Source organism: Jaculus jaculus, chromosome 7, assembly GCF_020740685.1.
Source record: "Jaculus jaculus isolate mJacJac1 chromosome 7, mJacJac1.mat.Y.cur, whole genome shotgun sequence".
Lineage (NCBI taxonomy): Eukaryota > Metazoa > Chordata > Mammalia > Rodentia > Dipodidae > Jaculus > Jaculus jaculus.
The window spans coordinates 37,787,290-37,804,097 of NC_059108.1; the positions used below are offsets into that span (position 1 = coordinate 37,787,290).

A 16,808-nucleotide genomic window follows, 5' to 3' on the forward strand; every position below is an offset into this window, starting at 1 on the left:
TGAAAAAAAAGTTCAGCATTCCGGGAAATGCCCATCAAAACCACATGAAGATTCCATCTCACTCCAGTCAGAGTGGTTATCCTCAAGGAAAAAAAACAGGAACAAATGCTGGTAGGGATGTTGTGAAAAGGGGATGCACTGAGAAAGGGCTACTGGTAGAAACTTATGAGAGACACAGACAGAAAATCGGCATGCCAAAGCATGTCACTTGTATCACCTTGTGCATCTGGCTAATGTGGGACCTGGAGAGTCGAACATGGGTCCTTAGGCTTCTCAGGCAAGCGCCTAAACCACTAAGTTATCTCTCCATCCCTTAAACTAGTGCAACCACTATGGAAACCAGTGGGGGTGGATCCTCAAAAAGACTAAAAGTACAACTACTGTGGTCCAGCTATACCAGCCTGGTTATATGCTGGAAAATAACTAGGTCATCATACAATAGTCACACCAGTACCTTCAGATACACAAAGTAGTGCACGCATCTGGAGTTCATTTGAAATGGCAAGAGGCCCTGGCACACGAGCTCTTGAAAATAAATTTTTAAAAAATTGTTTTAAAAAGAGTGTGAGGAAGACATCCATGCCAACTTCTCACCTCCACATACATATGTACACATATGCACACAACACACACAGGTAGGTAACTGGGATATAGCTCAGCTGGTGCAGTGCTTGCCTAGCATACATGAAGCCCTGGGTTCATCCCAGCACCATGTAAGCTAGGAATGGTAGCATATGCCTCAGCTACATAAAGAGTTCTAGGCCAGCCTAGAATATGAGACTTTGTGTCAAAAATAAACAATAAATAGATATACATATTTATTTATATATATTGCATTTATTATCTACATATAAAATATTATATAAATATAGTATGAAAGCAGAGAGGGACAATTCAGGGGAGGAAGGGAACCAGTAGAAGGGGACAAAAGAGGGTAACAGGATGACTATGAGCAAAGATCAGTGACACAGATAAGAATGTATCACAATGAAACCTTTTATTTTATATATTAAGTTTTAATCTTTTAAAAAACTAAAAAGAATACTGTTTGCTTTATTTTTCCCTTTCCTTTCTTTGCACTCCAATTTAATATAAATTATACCTTCTTACTTGGACATTGTGTCCCTTCTTATTTTCTGAGTTTACTTTCATTTGTTTGGATGACATGTTTCTTAAATTCTGCCTTGTAATTTGCTATCAATTAACTTCTAAATTTTAGGGTTAAAAATATTATTTATTTGTTTGCAAGCAGAGAGAGAAGAGAGAGGGAGGGAAGGAGAGGGAGGGAGAGAATGGGCATACCAGGGCCTCTAGCCGTTGCAAATGAATTCCAAATGCTTGTGCCACTATGCATCTGGCTTTATAAGGGTACCAGGGAGTTGAACTCAGGTTCTCAGGCCTCTGTAGGCAAGCACTCCCAGGGTTTCCTGCCACTGCAAACAAACTCCAGATGCAAGGGTACTGGGGAATCAAACCAGGGCCATTAGGCTTTGCAAGTAAGCACTTTTAACTGAGGAGCTATCTCTCCAGCCCAATTTTTAAAAAAATTCTATAATTTTGATTTGGGTCTTTCTCAAATCTGCCTGGCCATATTATAATTTTTTGCTCCTTATCTCTCTTCATTTTTCTTTTGATGACAGGGTCTAATTATATTGTCTAAACTAGTCTCTACTTTGTGAACTCAAATAATCCTCCTGCTTCAGCATCCCCATAACTTCTTGACTTCTTCAAGCATGATCATTTTAAAGTCAGTCTCTTCTAGACAATATCTATCTTGAGCTATCTAGTCTCCTATGAGGCTACTTCTTACTTATGTGTTCTGTTTTTCTGCCTGGCTATCTGTGATTGAAAGTTGCTCACTGTGCTAAAGAAATGTTTGTAGAAATAATCCGAGGTCTCTAAGCATACTAGTAATCCAGAATCACCTTCAGTTTCAGGGTCTAAGGCCACCTAGCTACTCTGATAATCTGGAACAGCCTTGTAGCTTGGGCTGTTGCCCTCTTTCTCACCTTTACAAAGCATTCATAGGTAAGAGATTGGTTAGGGTTCCTATTAGGAGGCCCTAGACTCTTATTTTCTGAGCCCTAGAAGGATGATTGCTAAATTTATTATTCAGCCTGTCACGTGCCTCTTCTGAAATCAGAAATGCCTTCAGAAGGAAGGAGCCATTAATGTTAGACTGAACTCTGGATTTAAGCTTGTGCAGGTTTTGAATTGGTGACAATTCACTGCCTTGTTAGTTCTGTCATACCTTTCATTTATTTTTTTCTTCTCTCTCCTTTTCTTTTTCTCCTCTTTTAGATTACCTGTTGAGGGTTTTTCCCCTGCCCCTTTGGTTTTTTGAGATAGAATCTCACTATAGCTCAGGCTGACCTGGAATTCACTCTGTAGTCTCAGGGTGGCCTTGAACTCTCAGCCGATCCTCCTACCTCTGCCTCCCAAGTGCTGGAATTAAAGGTGTATGCCATCATGCTCCGCTCAAGGGTTTCTTTTTTAAATAAACATTGAATTTAAATGATCTAGTCTATCACTGCTATAGGTGAAAATCTCTTATACATAGCTTTATATTCCATTTTAATTAAGGTTATAATGTGATAATTTTCCCATGTTAAATGTTCTTCATAAGCATATTAAATTATATTATCATTGTTTATGGAAACTATGCTCACCTGTTGTTCAAGGATCATATTCTTCTCCCGCTCTACATTGAGAACCATTCTCTTTGTGTACTCAAGCTGTTTCTCTAGAATAGTACAACGAGACTGGGCTGAGCTTAATTGCATGCTTATATCTATGATAAGACAAAATAATAATGTGTTCATTAGTTGATTGTCATGTGGATCAGAGATTTAGCTATGAAAAATGCATTATGTACATTCAGTGAAAAGCCAAACATTTGAGGCTTTAGTTCCTAGTACTAACTTTAATATAATTTGTGAATACCTCATTAATTATATATAATTGGTTTCATACCATCAATCCTTACAGAGCTATAAGGCATATATATGCATGCCAGAGTCTTGTGGGGTAATGATTATTGTGCTTGATCTTAGGAAACAACAGCTTCTACAGACACAGAGGGTGTAAAGTTCCTTAGCTATTAGTCTTCTCTCCCAGGGAACTTAGGAATACACACTGTACTACTCTTTATTTTCCTCGACTCAACTACTGACCACATAGTTAATTCTATAGGGGTAACTTTTTATTTTTTTTAAACCCAGACTGACCTAGAATTCACTCTGTAACCCACTGAAATTGTCCTACCTCAGCCTCCCAACTGCTGGGATTAAACATGTGACTACATCTAACCCAGCAGTAACCTGTTTTTAATCCTTTTACTTATTTACTATTATCAGCTCTTTCTTTCATCTTTGTCCAGTTTTCTTTTTCTTTTTTCTTTTTGGACTTTTGAGGAAGGGTCTTGCTCTATTCCAGGCTGGCCTCAAACTCATGGTGCTTCTCCTACCTCAGATTCTCACATGCTAGGATTATTGTCATGAGCCACCATGCCCAGCTGCAATGTTTTTCTCTCTTTAAAAAAAAACTATTTTTATTTATGAATTCCAGACACATATGCCACTTTCTGTGGGGAATCAAACCCAGGCTGTCAGGCTTTACAAGCAAGTGCCTTTAACTGCTGAGCCATCTCTCCAGCTCTATTTTTTTTCTCCCCTTGGAGAAAGGTCTCATGTAGTCCAGGCTGGTTTTAAACTCATTATGTAGTTGAGGATAACTTTGAACTTCTGATTCTCTTGCATCTACTTCTGGAATGCTGGGATTACAGGTGTGCACCATCAATCCCAGCATATGCAGTGCTGAGGATCAAACCCAAGGCTTCATGCGAGCTAGGCAAGCACTTTGCCAACGGAGATACATCCCTAGATCCTTAAAATTTCCCCTCCCTTATTCTTCATTTTATTTCTAAGGCGATATACAAAGTTAAGCTTTATTTAGAAGGATGAGTATATTACAAGGAACGCCAAGGCTATAGTGTTTGAAGTAAAATATGAGGAACTCAGCCAGGTATGGTGGCACACACCTTTAATCCCAGCACTCAGAAGGAAGAGGCAGGAGGACTGCTGTGAGCTTAAAGCCAGCCTGGGACTGTAGAGTAGTTGCAGGTTAGCATAGGCTAGAGTAAGACTCTACTTCAAAAAAAAAAAGAAAGAACTGATATTCCAAATTTCTTAAGCTCTTGCCATCTAATGTATTTTTCATAATTTCCACAGAAGCCTCTACCTACCTATCTCCTCTAATTTTGTATTTTTTCTTCATGTTAAGTAAAATTCTATTCTATTCATTTTTATGTTGTTTAAGTACTATACCAATGCTTGATAATGAGTATAAGCTAAAACATAAAAATGTTAATTTTATTATGAACTAAGCTGGGTTTTGTTGGCTATTTAGAAAACTAATTCCTAATACCTAAAAATAATTTTTGTTTTAATTTCAGGAAATTATGAACTGGGGAATAAGGACATGCTCAGTTGGCAAAGGGCTTGCCGAGCATGCAGGAAGCCCTAGGTTTAATCCCCAGCACTGCATAAACCATGGGGATGGCTTGGGAGGTAGAGGCAGGGGCATTACAAAGTATGGTCAGCTTCCACTAATGAATGAGTTGGAGGCAGCCTGGGATACATGTGAGACCCTGTAAAAAGAAAAGAAAAAAGAGAATTTATGAGCCAGAAGAACATATATAATAGAGGTAAGTTCAAACTTCTATTCATTTTTCACAAACATCAAAATCCCTGAGACCAAAGCCTCAAGGTTTCAATGTACCTAAGAACAAAGATATTTAAGAAAAATCTACCTATTACAAATTATAAACTTTGGTAACGCCTCATTTCTGAGAACTACATTTTTTTCTTTTACCTTTTTTCTGTTTTATCAGTTCCTGGTGTGCCAGATTTCTCTCATTAGTTTCATTCTCCAAGGCCTTTTTATATTGCGCTGCTTCTCTGGAGAGAATGCTTAGGTTATCTTCAGCTTGTGTTCTTTCCAGCTCTAAGCGATGAATCTTTTCCTGAAGAGTCCGTAAGGCTAGAACAAGTGCTGTTGAGAAGTTGAAGGTTTTGGAAACTTAATAAAATAGTAACATGGGCAAACTAAGAAATGAGTAGTATATGTTTGTTAGTAGCCAGAAAAATGGACAAATAAAAGTATATTCTGCATACAACTAACAAACAAGGACTAGAACTCTAAAGCATGAATTTCCTCTAACATAGCTGGGGACACAATAATCGGTTGTACTTAGTGATCTGTAAGCACTAAGCAAGCAAGCCACATAATACAGTGATGACGTTCAGGTGAAAGGACTTCCAGCAATTAACAGTAGTTGAGGTTTAAAATTAGGAGAGCTTTCTCGGTTCTTCTTATATTCAGTTTTAGTCAAACAACAAGATTTTTTTTTGTTGTTGTTGTTCTTTGTCCCAGATGAAATGTTATGGATCAAAACATATGAGGTAGGAAATTTTTTTCCACTGGAAAAAAAAAGTGAATTGTCTAGCTAATGTAAGGACTGGGAAGTTATAAGGAGTATACATGTACCATTATGATTGTTATTCAGCTATATCAGTATCTCATGATTCAGGTAAATTTAGAGTTATAAAAATTTTTAAATGTTGCTTCAAACTTTTATTGTAACTTAAAACTAGAGATGAACAGTATATAATAACTTTAGTATATATTTAGTTAGAAGGATGTTTGGTAGGTATTACCATTTGGTTTTTACAAATGAGAAAATAAATTATATTCATTGCTCTTTATATGTACGTAGCTAGCCCACTGATTTGGATTATTTTTTCTTATAGCTTACTCCACTCAAAGCTCATTATTTATTACTGGCAACCACTACTATAGAATATTATTTAGAAAGGATGACAATCAGACCATAGAAGTGGTTTGGATGGCATAAGATATGCCTGGCATCATAAATACAAATGTCTAATTCAATTTTTAGGTTCCACTAAGTTTAGATTTAAAAAGTTATAGACCTGGCATGGTGGGGCATGCCTTTATCCCCAGCACTTGAGAGCAGAGGTAGGAGGATCGCTGTGAGTTTGAAGCCGGCCTGGGACACACTAGTCATAGTTTATAGCTATTTGGGTATAATGTCTTCCAACAGAATTTTCAAGGATAACTTTGCACATGAAAGACACCACTTCATTTAATTTACTAGCATTCTAATCACTTATTTCACAAGTTTTCCAAATCTGGCATCTTTGTTACAAGATGACTTTTCTGTTCTCGAAATATTCTCTGATGACAACCTTGTGATATGTATCCAGCTGTTTGTATTAACCTCATGTTATAGCTAAGGAAGTCAAAGCAAAAAAAAATATTAGGTGACTTGCCTAAGTTCACAGAAACTTAGTGATAGAATCAAGATTAGGAATTTCTTTAATAGTCAACATACAATCATATGTTTCTACTCAAATAGTTTTACCCTACTTGGTACTACTGTCTAATTTCATGTAACATTTAAATTAACATTACCTTGGCTATTTGGACTATTAACCATTTTAGGAGCTGTGGCTTGAAAGTTCACGGGGTGATGATACTGAGGTGACTCGTTCTGGGTGAGTGAAGGAACAAACACTCTTTCTGGAGGCTTAAGATAGCTTCCTACTATACTGTGTATAAATTCAGAATCCATCATCTGTGGACAAGAAAACAACCATACAATGCAGCACCACTGCTTCCTGTTTTCAGGACAAAAACATCACACAAAAATGAAGGTAAAACTTAAAAGTATATAATTACCTACTATGGAGTTGTATATTTACAAACTTAGTTATCATAACTTCAGTAACATTAAGCTTGGCAATAACAAAAAAAAATGACTACTATGAAAATGTATAAATATTTCTGCCTGACTTTCTATAAGCACACACCCTGGAGTAAATCTGCCAGTATCTCAGTTTATAGATCACATGCACTGTAGCTGGAACACTTCACAAAAGTATGTCACTAGGGCTTACAGTGAAAGCCTAGTGGGCAATATAGCTTTTAACCACGAGCCCACAATACAATATTGTTCCCTAATACTGGCTGTTGGACACCACTGGACTTATTTCCTTAGGGATTTCCAGGAAATTTTGAGACATATGAAATATCTTTTTTTTAAATTACTTTAAAAATATTTTTTGGAGCCAGGCATGGTGGCACACGCCTTTAATCTCAGCACGTGGGGAGCAGAGGTAGGAGGATTGCTGTGAGTTCAAAGCCACCTTGAGACTATATAGTGAATTCCAGGTCAGCCTTGGCTAGAGTGAAACCCTACCTCAAAAACCAATATATAGGGCTAGAGATATGGCTTAGTGGTTAAGGCATTTGCCTTCAAAGCCAAAAGACCTCGGTTCCATTCCTCAGGACCCACATAAGCCAGACGCACATGTGGCACATGAGTTTGGAGTTTGTTTACAGTGGCTGGAGGCCCTGGTGCACCTATTCTCTCTCCCTACCTCTTTATCTCAGATAAATAAAAACAACAACAACAACCACACACACACATATATATATAAATTTTTCTTTTTTTTTTAAGGTAATGTCTCACTCTAGCTCAGGCTGACCTGGATTTCACTATGCAGCCTCAGATTGACCTTGAACTCATGGTGATCCTCCTACCTCTGCCTCCTGAGAGCTGGGATTAAAGACGCACACCACCATGCATGGCTAAAAATAAAGTATTTTTTTAAATTATTTATTTATTTATTTGAGAGCGACAGACACAGAGAGAAAGACAGAAAGAGGGAGAGAGAGAGAATGGGCGCGCCAGGGCTTCCAGCCTCTGCAAACGAGCTCCAGACGCGTGCGCCCCCTTGTGCATCTGGCTAACGTGGGACCTGGGGAACCGAGCCTCGAACCAGGGTCCTTAGGCTTCACAAGCAAGCGCTTAACCGCTAAGCCATCTCTCCAGCCCAAAATAAAGTATTTTTTAAAACTTTACACACACACGCACACACACACACACACACACACACACACACACACACACTTTTATTTGAAAGAGAGAAAATGAGAGAATGAATGGAAGCACCAAGGCCTCCCACCACTGCAAACAAATTGCAGACACACGTGCTAGTGCCACTGAACATGGGGTTTTATGTAGTACCAGGGAATTGAACCTGGGCTCAGCTTTGAAAACAAACACCTTTAACCCTAAGCCATCTTCCAAGCCTGGATATATAAAATTTCCTGGTCTAATCCTTAAATAAGACACATTTCCACTTAACATACTAGCACTGTGATCACCTAATTTAGAAGAATTCCAAATCTGAAGTCTAAACTTACTTACTTTGTTACTACTGTGTGCAGTTTTACTTTCTTTCTTGGCAGGTGAGTTCTTTTTAACCATTTTAGTAGGCTAGTTCTTTGTCAAACTTTTCAAGATAATTTTATTTTCACTTTAATAATTTAAATATTTTAGAAAATATATTATATTTAATAGATGCTACCCAACTGAGTAATTCATAACCACATTGGACAAAAAGGTAACAATTGTTACCCAACATTAACTCACTGACATAACTATACGCAAAACAATTTTTAAAAAATGTAAGTCTGGGCTGGAGAGATGGCTTGGCAGTTGAAGCTTGCAAAGCCTGATGGATTGGGTTTGATTTCCCAGTACCCATGTAAATCCAGAAGCACAACGTGGCACATGTGTCTATAGTTTGTTTGCAGTGGCTAAAGGCCCTGGCACACCCACTTTCTCTATCTGCCTCTTTCTCTCAAATAAATCTTCCTACCTCTGCCTCCTGAGTGCTGGGATTAAAGGTATGCACCATCACATCAGCTATTTTATTTTTAAATTATTTTATTTTGTTTATGTGAGAAAGAGAGGCAGATAGAGCAAGTAAGAATGGGCATGCCAGGGCCTTCAACCACTGCAAATGAACTCCAGATGCATACACCACTTTGTGCATTTGGATTACTTGGGTACTGGGGAATCAAGCCTGGGTCTTTTGGCTTTGCAGGCAAGCACCTTAACCACTAAGCCATCTCTCCAGTCCCTTACTTTACTTTTTTAATAGCTAATACTTTTTAGAAACATACTATTACAACTAAGTGAGGTAATTCAAGGCTAAGGAATTTGTCTACCACATTTCCTATAATATAGACACATACTAATATATATATACATATATACATACATATATATACATATATATACATACATATATATATACACACACACATATGTATGTATGTATGTATGTATGTTTAGTGACATAAAAAGGAAGAACAAAGACTAAAGTAAATATTTATAATGAATAAAGGTCAATAGCATTAATAGAGAAAGAATATATAGCAGAAGAAAAATACTATCATCACTCTAAAAAATGGTCAATAATATAAATCATCAGTTCACAGAACAAAGTCAGTAACATATCTTAGTAATAATAAACAGAACACAGTTACATTCCAATTCAAAAAGAAAGCCTTTAGCATTGGCTCCTAGTTCAAATCCCAGATCTGCCACTTAACATCTGACTTTCAAATGACCTTCTTACTTTTCTAGGTCTCAAATATATATATAATACCTTTTGAGGCTGCTATAATAAAAAAGTAATAAAAAGTTGTAATAAAAAGCTGTAATAAAAAGTTATACTCAGCCAGGCATGGGCCTTTAATTCCAGCACTTGGGAGGCTGAGATAGGAGGATCGTTTGAGGTCAGCTTAGGCTAGAGTGAGTTCCAGGTCAGCCTGGGCTAGAAAGAGACCTAGCTTCAAAAGAAAAATGATTAAAACAACAACAAGGAAATGCTATTTTGACCTCTTAAGAAAGGACATAAACATGTGATATCTGAAGCAGGGTCTTACACGATAGCCTAGCAGTTTGGCATTAAACTTTTAATCCTCCCGCTGCTCTGATTCTGAACAGATGAGGTAATAAACACATGTCCCTAACCGCAGCAAGGCAAAATTCTTTTTTTTTCCCCAGGGGAGAGCGTGAACGGTCTCCCACTACCACAAATTATGCAGTCGAGTTTCCCGCATTTGGGGAAATCACAGGGGTCAGCACATCTGGAGTGCAATGGATAAGCCTCGCCCTGGGAAAACCACCTTCATGATCATGGTACCTCCCCTGCTAGGTTAAGTATGGCAAAATTCTTTTAAGGGACAATAGTTAACCTCAAAAATTACTAGTTAGATATATACAAAAATAAAATCAGAGATGTGCACAATGGTTATGACAATAATTACTTCAAGATTATTTTGTACACCTCACTAGCAAAGGCATATAACAAAGTAGAAGGCAAAACAGATAAAAGCAGGAAATAGGCAGAGTAGCCATTCTTCTGACAGTTGATTACAGCTCAAATTAGAAGAGATGAAGAAGGGCCAATATACACTGATAAAGGGAAAACAACATCAAGAAGGTACAATGATTACAAATATACCATTCTAAACCTTGTGTGGATATGCAAGAACAATCCTGAGCAAAGCAGCAATGCTAGAGGTATCAAATAATTGACTTTAAATTATACTACAGAGCCATAGAAACAAAAGCAGCATGGTGCTGGCACAAAACCAGATACACAGATAAGCTAATGCAATAGACGACTCAGAAATAACCCATGTAGCTCCTTCCATCTGATTTTTATTAAACATAGCAGGAGGAAAGATCACATCTTGGTTATATGCAGGTCAAAAACCTTAATGTAAGGCTGAAACTTTGAAATTGCTACAGGAAGCCACAGAGGAAACATTCAAGATATAGATATGGGCAAGGACATTTTGGTAAGAAAACTAGTAGTACAGGAAATAAATGTAAAAAATGACAAATGATGTTGCATGAAACTGAAAAGCTTTTGCATAGCAAAGGAAATAACTGGCAGAATGGAGACATTTTAGAGAATGGGAGAATATCTTTGCCAACTATCTGAATTGGGTGCTAACATCTGAAATATATTAAAAAAAAAAACATAAAAATCATCAAATCAGTAAATGGACAAATGAACAGAACTCCTCAAAAGATGAAGTTCAATACCGGGCGTAGTGGTGCACGCCTTTAATCCCAGCACTTGGGAGGCAGAGGTAAGAGAACTGTTATGAGTTCGAGGGCCCCCTGAGATTACATAGTGAATTCCAGGTCAGCCTGAGCTAGAGTGAAACCTCAAAAAAAAGATGAAGTTCAGGGCTCGAGAGATGGGTTAGCGGATAAGGTGTCTGCCTGCAAAGCCAAAGGACCTCAGTTTGATTCCCCAGTACTTATGTAAGCCAGATGCACAAGGGGGCACATGTGGCTGGAGTTAATTTGCAGTGGCTAGAGACTCTGGCATGCCCATTTTCTCTCTCCCTCTCTCTGCTTCTCTCTCTCAAATAAATAAGTAAAAATAAAGATTTTTTTTTAAAGATGAAGTTCAATTGGGCAATAAAAATGTGAAAAAAATTCAAAATCTTAGATACCAGGGAATTACAAATCAAAATTACATTAAGATTTCACCATACCCCAGTGAGAATGGCTATCACAACAAAACAAATAAGAAATGCTGGCCAGGGGCTGGAGAGATGGTTTAGCGGTTAAGGCGCTTGCCTGCAAAGCCAAACGACCTCGGTTCGATTCCCCAGGACCCATGTTAGCCAGATGCACACGGTGGTACATGCATCTTGAGTTCGTTTGCAGTGGCTGGAAGCCCTGGAGTGCCTATTCTCTCTCTCCCTCTTTTCCTCTCTCAAATAAATAAATAAATATTTTTAGAAAAAGAAAGAAATGCTGGCCAGGGGGTCAGTTAGTAAAAGTGTTTACTTAGCAAGCACAGGGACTTGAGTTTGAGCCCCATAATTTACATTTAAAAAGCCAGGTATTTGAAATTCATGTGGTAGGTACACAGGTGGACTCTTGAGGCTGTTGGCCAGCCAGTCTAGTCTAGTTGATGAGTTTCAGGCTAGTGAAAGACCCCGTCTTATAAAAGGTGACAGCACCTCAGGAACAAAGGCTGTCCTTTGGCTGCCACACATACAATGCACACACTGGCATACACATATACAAAAAAGCCAGCCAGGATGGGGGCATGCTGGGGAAGGGAAGTACCTTTATACACTGCTAGCTGGTGGGAATGTAAATTAGTATAGCCACTAAGGAAATCAGTATAGAGTTTCCCCATAAAACTATAATAGAACTACCAAATTGATCCATGTATACTATTCCTGGGAGAGATATCCAAAGGTTCAAGTCAGCACATACGGAGACATACCTGCATAACCATATTAATTACAGCACTATAGGCATGAGTTTAGTTATAGAACCGGCCTGGATGCCATCAACAGATGAATACATAAAAGTGATGCACAGGCATACAACTTAACTTTGTTCAACCACTTAGAAAGACAAATATCCTGCTTTGTCTCACATGTAGAATGTTGACTATATACAAAGACACACATAGGCATATGTAGATGACAAGAAAGTAGGAGGAGGACTACTTGGGAAGAAGGGTACCAGCAGTAATAATTGTATAAATAAAATTAACAAAAAAATTCAAACATGGTTTTCAAACACTTCCACAAACAAAAAGATTGAAATTCAAAAAGGTTAACTTTATTAAAAACCAAGTTTTAGAATACCTCCAGAACTCAACCTTGAAAGAAATGAAAGGTACTACACTATTTTCAAAAGGGTTCCCAAGTTCATTCCCCAGGCGCCATGTACAAAGCCAAAGCAGGCAGGCTTCCGTAATGGCAGCACTCTGGCCCTGACATAGGAGGGGGAGACAAGGGAATTTCACAAAAACTCTTGGTGAGTGCAGCAGTCAGAAACAAAACAGGAAGAACAAGAACTAGAGAAACCCTACCTCAAATGGGCTGGAAGACTAGGACTGACCAGAAAATTGTTCTCTGACATCAACAAACTGTACTCACATACACACGCATCATACATACACCATACAAGAACAAAGCATTTTAAAAAAGTTATCCATTTTGAGAGAGAAAGTGAGAGAGACCAGAGAGAGAGGCAGACAGAGAGAAAAGGTGTGGCAGGGCTTCCTGCCACTACAAATAAACTCCAGACACACAACCTTGTGCATCTGCCTTACATGGGCCCTGGGGAATAGAACCTAGGTCCTTAGGCTTCACAGGCAAGCGTCTTAACCGCTGCCCCATCTCTCCAGCCCACAAAACATTTTTAAATATTGGGTTTTCTTTTCAGACAGGGTCTTTCTGTGTACCCAAGGACAGATTCAAACTCACTATTATCCCTAGTTGGCATCCAATGTTACTCTCCTGCCTCAGCCTCCTGAGTACTGGAACTATGCAGCATTCTCATGCCTGACCAAAATCTAAGTTTTAAGAGCACTTCATTAGATTCAGATAGCAACTTTGCTATGTGAACTGTGTCTCAGTTTTCTCAAATGAAGAATGAAGACTAAAAATGGTACAGTAGCATACAAGACTTTTCCAGAACTAAATGAGACCACATATGTTAAGTATCAGAAGGATGTCTAAATCATGCTATAAATTCCATACATGTTAGCAATTACTAGATCCAAGGGACTAAGGCAGAAGAGCAATTCAAAGATAGGTCTCAACTGATCTAAATTGGTTAGTGGGTAGATATTACCACAATTAATTTGTAAATGAAGTGGTATATTCACAGATGATACACTAAATAACAAAGAAACGAATGACCTGTGACTATTCAATAAGAACAAATATAAGAAAATTACAAGTTGTTCAATACATGTGCATGTATACATGTTATGTATGTATGTATGTTTGCAGAGGCTGGAAGCCCTGGCGCGCCCATTCTCTCTCTCTACCTCTATCTGTCTTTCTCTCTGTGTCTGTCACTCTCAAATAAATAAATAAATAATTAAAATTTTTTTTTCATTTTTATTTATTTAGTTGAGAGCAACAGAGACAGAAAGAGGCAGATAGAGAGAGAGAGAGAGGGAGGGAGAGAGAATGGGCACACCAGGGCCTCCAGCCACTGTGAATAAACTCCAGATGCATGCGCCCCCTTTGTGCATCTGGCTAACGTGGGTCCTGGGGAATTGGGCCTTGAACCGGGGTCCTTAGCCCTCACAGGCAAGTGTTTAACCACTAAGCCATCTCTCCAGCCCCAGCTTCTTCTTTTTATTCAGCCCAGGACCCCACCCATGAAGTGGCACTGCTCACATTGAAGTAAGTCCTCTCACCTCATTGACATAATCTAGGAACTCCTTCAGAGATATGGCCAGAGATATGTTCCCCATGGTGGTTCTAACTGTTATCAAAGGACAATCAATATTATCACAACTCATATAGCTAAATCAATGACTGGAATACAAAAGATATTAAGTCCTATATATTAGTTTTTTTTTATTTTTTGCATGTCTGGTATTTGTGATGTGTGGTGTTTGCATGTATGTGTGTGCCCCATGTGCGTGTGTGCAGAAGCCAGCAGAGAAACTCAGCTGTGTATTTCTTTCCTTGAGGCAGGTTTTCTCTCTTAACCTGGACCTACTATCCTTCAGTGAGCCCCCAGCAATGCTCGGGTCACCAATCTCTGTGGAATGGAGTTACACATGTATGTATAGCCATGCCCAGTTTTTTCCATAGGTTCTGGGGAATCAAATCTGGCAGTCTCTGGCCCCAGAGGGCTTCCTGCTTAAGTACCAAGCACTCTAAACTCCTGCACCATCTCCCCATTCCAGTACCATGGAAAGGTGGATGCAAAGTGTACATGTATCTATACTACAACAATGGAAGGTGGAGCCAGAAGAATCTGAAGCTTGCTGGATAGCTAGTTGGATGTTTGTTTGCAGCAGCAAGAGACCCTGTCTCAGCTGGGTATGGTGGCACACACCTTTAGTCCCAGCACTGGAAAGGCTAAGATAGGGTTGCCATGAGTAGAGAGTTCCAGGTCAGCCTGGGCTAGAGTAGGACTCTATCTCGAAAACAAAAACAACAAAAAGTTCCTCACTTAGATTAAGGCAACTAAAGCACAAAGGAAGTGAAATAATTTACAAAGGTCACACAGGTGAAAGATGACAAAAAAACTAAACCCAGGAAGTTTGAGTTTAGATCTGCACTTGGAGGATGTGTGCTAAACTACCTCACAGCAGTTCACTGTTCCTGGCAAGAACAAGCAGGAAGCTGGGCACAGTGGTGCACACCTGTAATCCCAGCACTTGGGAGGTAGAGGAGGAGGATAAGGAGCGCAAGGTCATCCTTAGCTACACAGCAAGTTCCAGGCCAGTCTGAACTATAGTTCAGACTCTATCTCACAGATACAAAAACAACAAAACAAAACAAAATAAAATGGCAAGGAGGAGAGGCAAAGAACCAGCAGTACCATTTTGAACATGTTAAGGCAGAATGTCCATGGGGCATCCATATTAAGAGCCAAAATAGATAGCTGGATACGAATCTGAAGTTGATATGACAAGTCCAGTCTACAAATACAACTGATGGCACTGCCAACATACGGACAGTTCATGGAAACACTCTCTTGCAGGAAGAACATCAACAGAAGACAAGAAGGGAGAAGAAGGAAAGAGACAGAAAAGAATAACAGGTATAGTGAAGCTGGAAAACTCTAATGTCAGGAAGAAGAGACACTGCTGTAATAAGGAGAAAGAGAGCGTCTGCTGATGGATGCTGTAGGTAGGATGCAAGTGGGAGATGGTTTCAAGGGCTCCATACTAGGAGTAAGAAGAGGAAAGAGAAAGAAGCAAAAGATCTAGAATGAATATTTCAGCTTACACAAAGATGTTCTTTAGAGAATTTCAGTTGCTTTGCTTTAAAAAGTCATACAGCACACATTAGTTGTCTCGATACTCTGCACTAACCTGCCAGTCAGACTGCAAACAATTGTACCACAATGTAAGTTAGATGCAAGGCACCAGTCTCTTCATTCCTGCAAACTTCTATAGCAGGAAAGTAAACTGCATACAATTTCATTGACTGTTAGCGGGTGCACACTGAAGCTCTGATCTTTGCACTCAGAATATGACTAGACTGGGAGACAGGCCCTTGGACAGCATGTGGTATTGGTTATGGCAGCCCAGCAAACTGCCACATTGAGTGTGATATTGTTGCGCAGTGAACAAAATACAATAGTAACAACAGAAACCGAAGGTTTATGCTCACCACAAATAAAGACATTTACAACTATGTAACTCTTCCATGACTTGTTTTCCCCTGATGTTACTTTTACTAACACCTGTCACTTACTAAATTGAAAATAAGGGCTGGGGATTTGGCTCAGTGGATGAGTGCTTGCCTAGCAAGTGCAAGGCCCTGGGTTCAGACCTCAGTACCGAGAGGAAAAAAAAAGGGGAAGGGGGGAGGGGACAAAGTAGAAAACAAAATTTTAGAAAGTGAGGCCAAACAAAAAGGGTTGGGGTCTGTAGCTCAGTGGTAGAACATTTAAGTACCATGTCCTGGGTTCAATCTCCAGCACCATTAAATACATACATATATAAAAAAGTATAAAAATCTTTGTTTATACCATAGTGCAGTCTGTAGAAGTCACAGATATCTGAGAGTTCTGGAATTGACAGGGAATTTCACAGGTGCATAAAAAAATTATAACAACCCCCGACCTCCACCACAGCCTGCAGAGTACATTTCAGGACTATGAAATCTAGCAGGAAGGACGCTTCCAGCACAGTTCCAACATGGGATGTCTCCAGTAACCATCTAAATCTGGTGGACAACCAAAAGCAGCGGCAATAGCCTATCTTGTTTTATAGCTCTTTGTAGCTTCCCTGACCAACAATTCATTGGGAGCTATATCTAATTCCTGTTTAGTCCCCAGTCTTAAATATAGGTTGTTTAATCATGACTCACCAAATGTTGAGGAAAGAAATGGAAAA

At 39.0% G+C, this 16,808-nt stretch overlaps 1 protein-coding gene and 1 non-coding gene across 6 annotated transcripts in view; both read right to left on the reverse strand.

The window, feature by feature from the left end:
- The window catches only part of Cep57l1 (centrosomal protein 57 like 1), a 57,905-nt gene that overhangs the window by 13,694 nt on the left and 27,403 nt on the right, over nucleotides 1-16,808 (reverse strand). For 4 of the 5 annotated variants that reach the window (XM_045154468.1, XM_045154469.1, XM_045154470.1 and 1 more), the window contains 3 exons: nucleotides 6,496-6,658; nucleotides 4,873-5,052; nucleotides 2,670-2,791 (listed from right to left, as the gene is read on the reverse strand). In XM_045154468.1, coding sequence (XP_045010403.1) covers nucleotides 2,670-2,791; nucleotides 4,873-5,052; nucleotides 6,496-6,658 — 465 coding nt within the window. The remainder of the gene's footprint in view (nucleotides 1-2,669; nucleotides 2,792-4,872; nucleotides 5,053-6,495; nucleotides 6,659-16,808) is intronic. The other variant, XM_045154471.1, reaches the window with a different exon arrangement.
- LOC123462677 lies at nucleotides 9,946-10,106 on the reverse strand. The gene has a single exon (XR_006638458.1). It is a non-coding gene; the product is annotated as a U1 spliceosomal RNA (small nuclear RNA).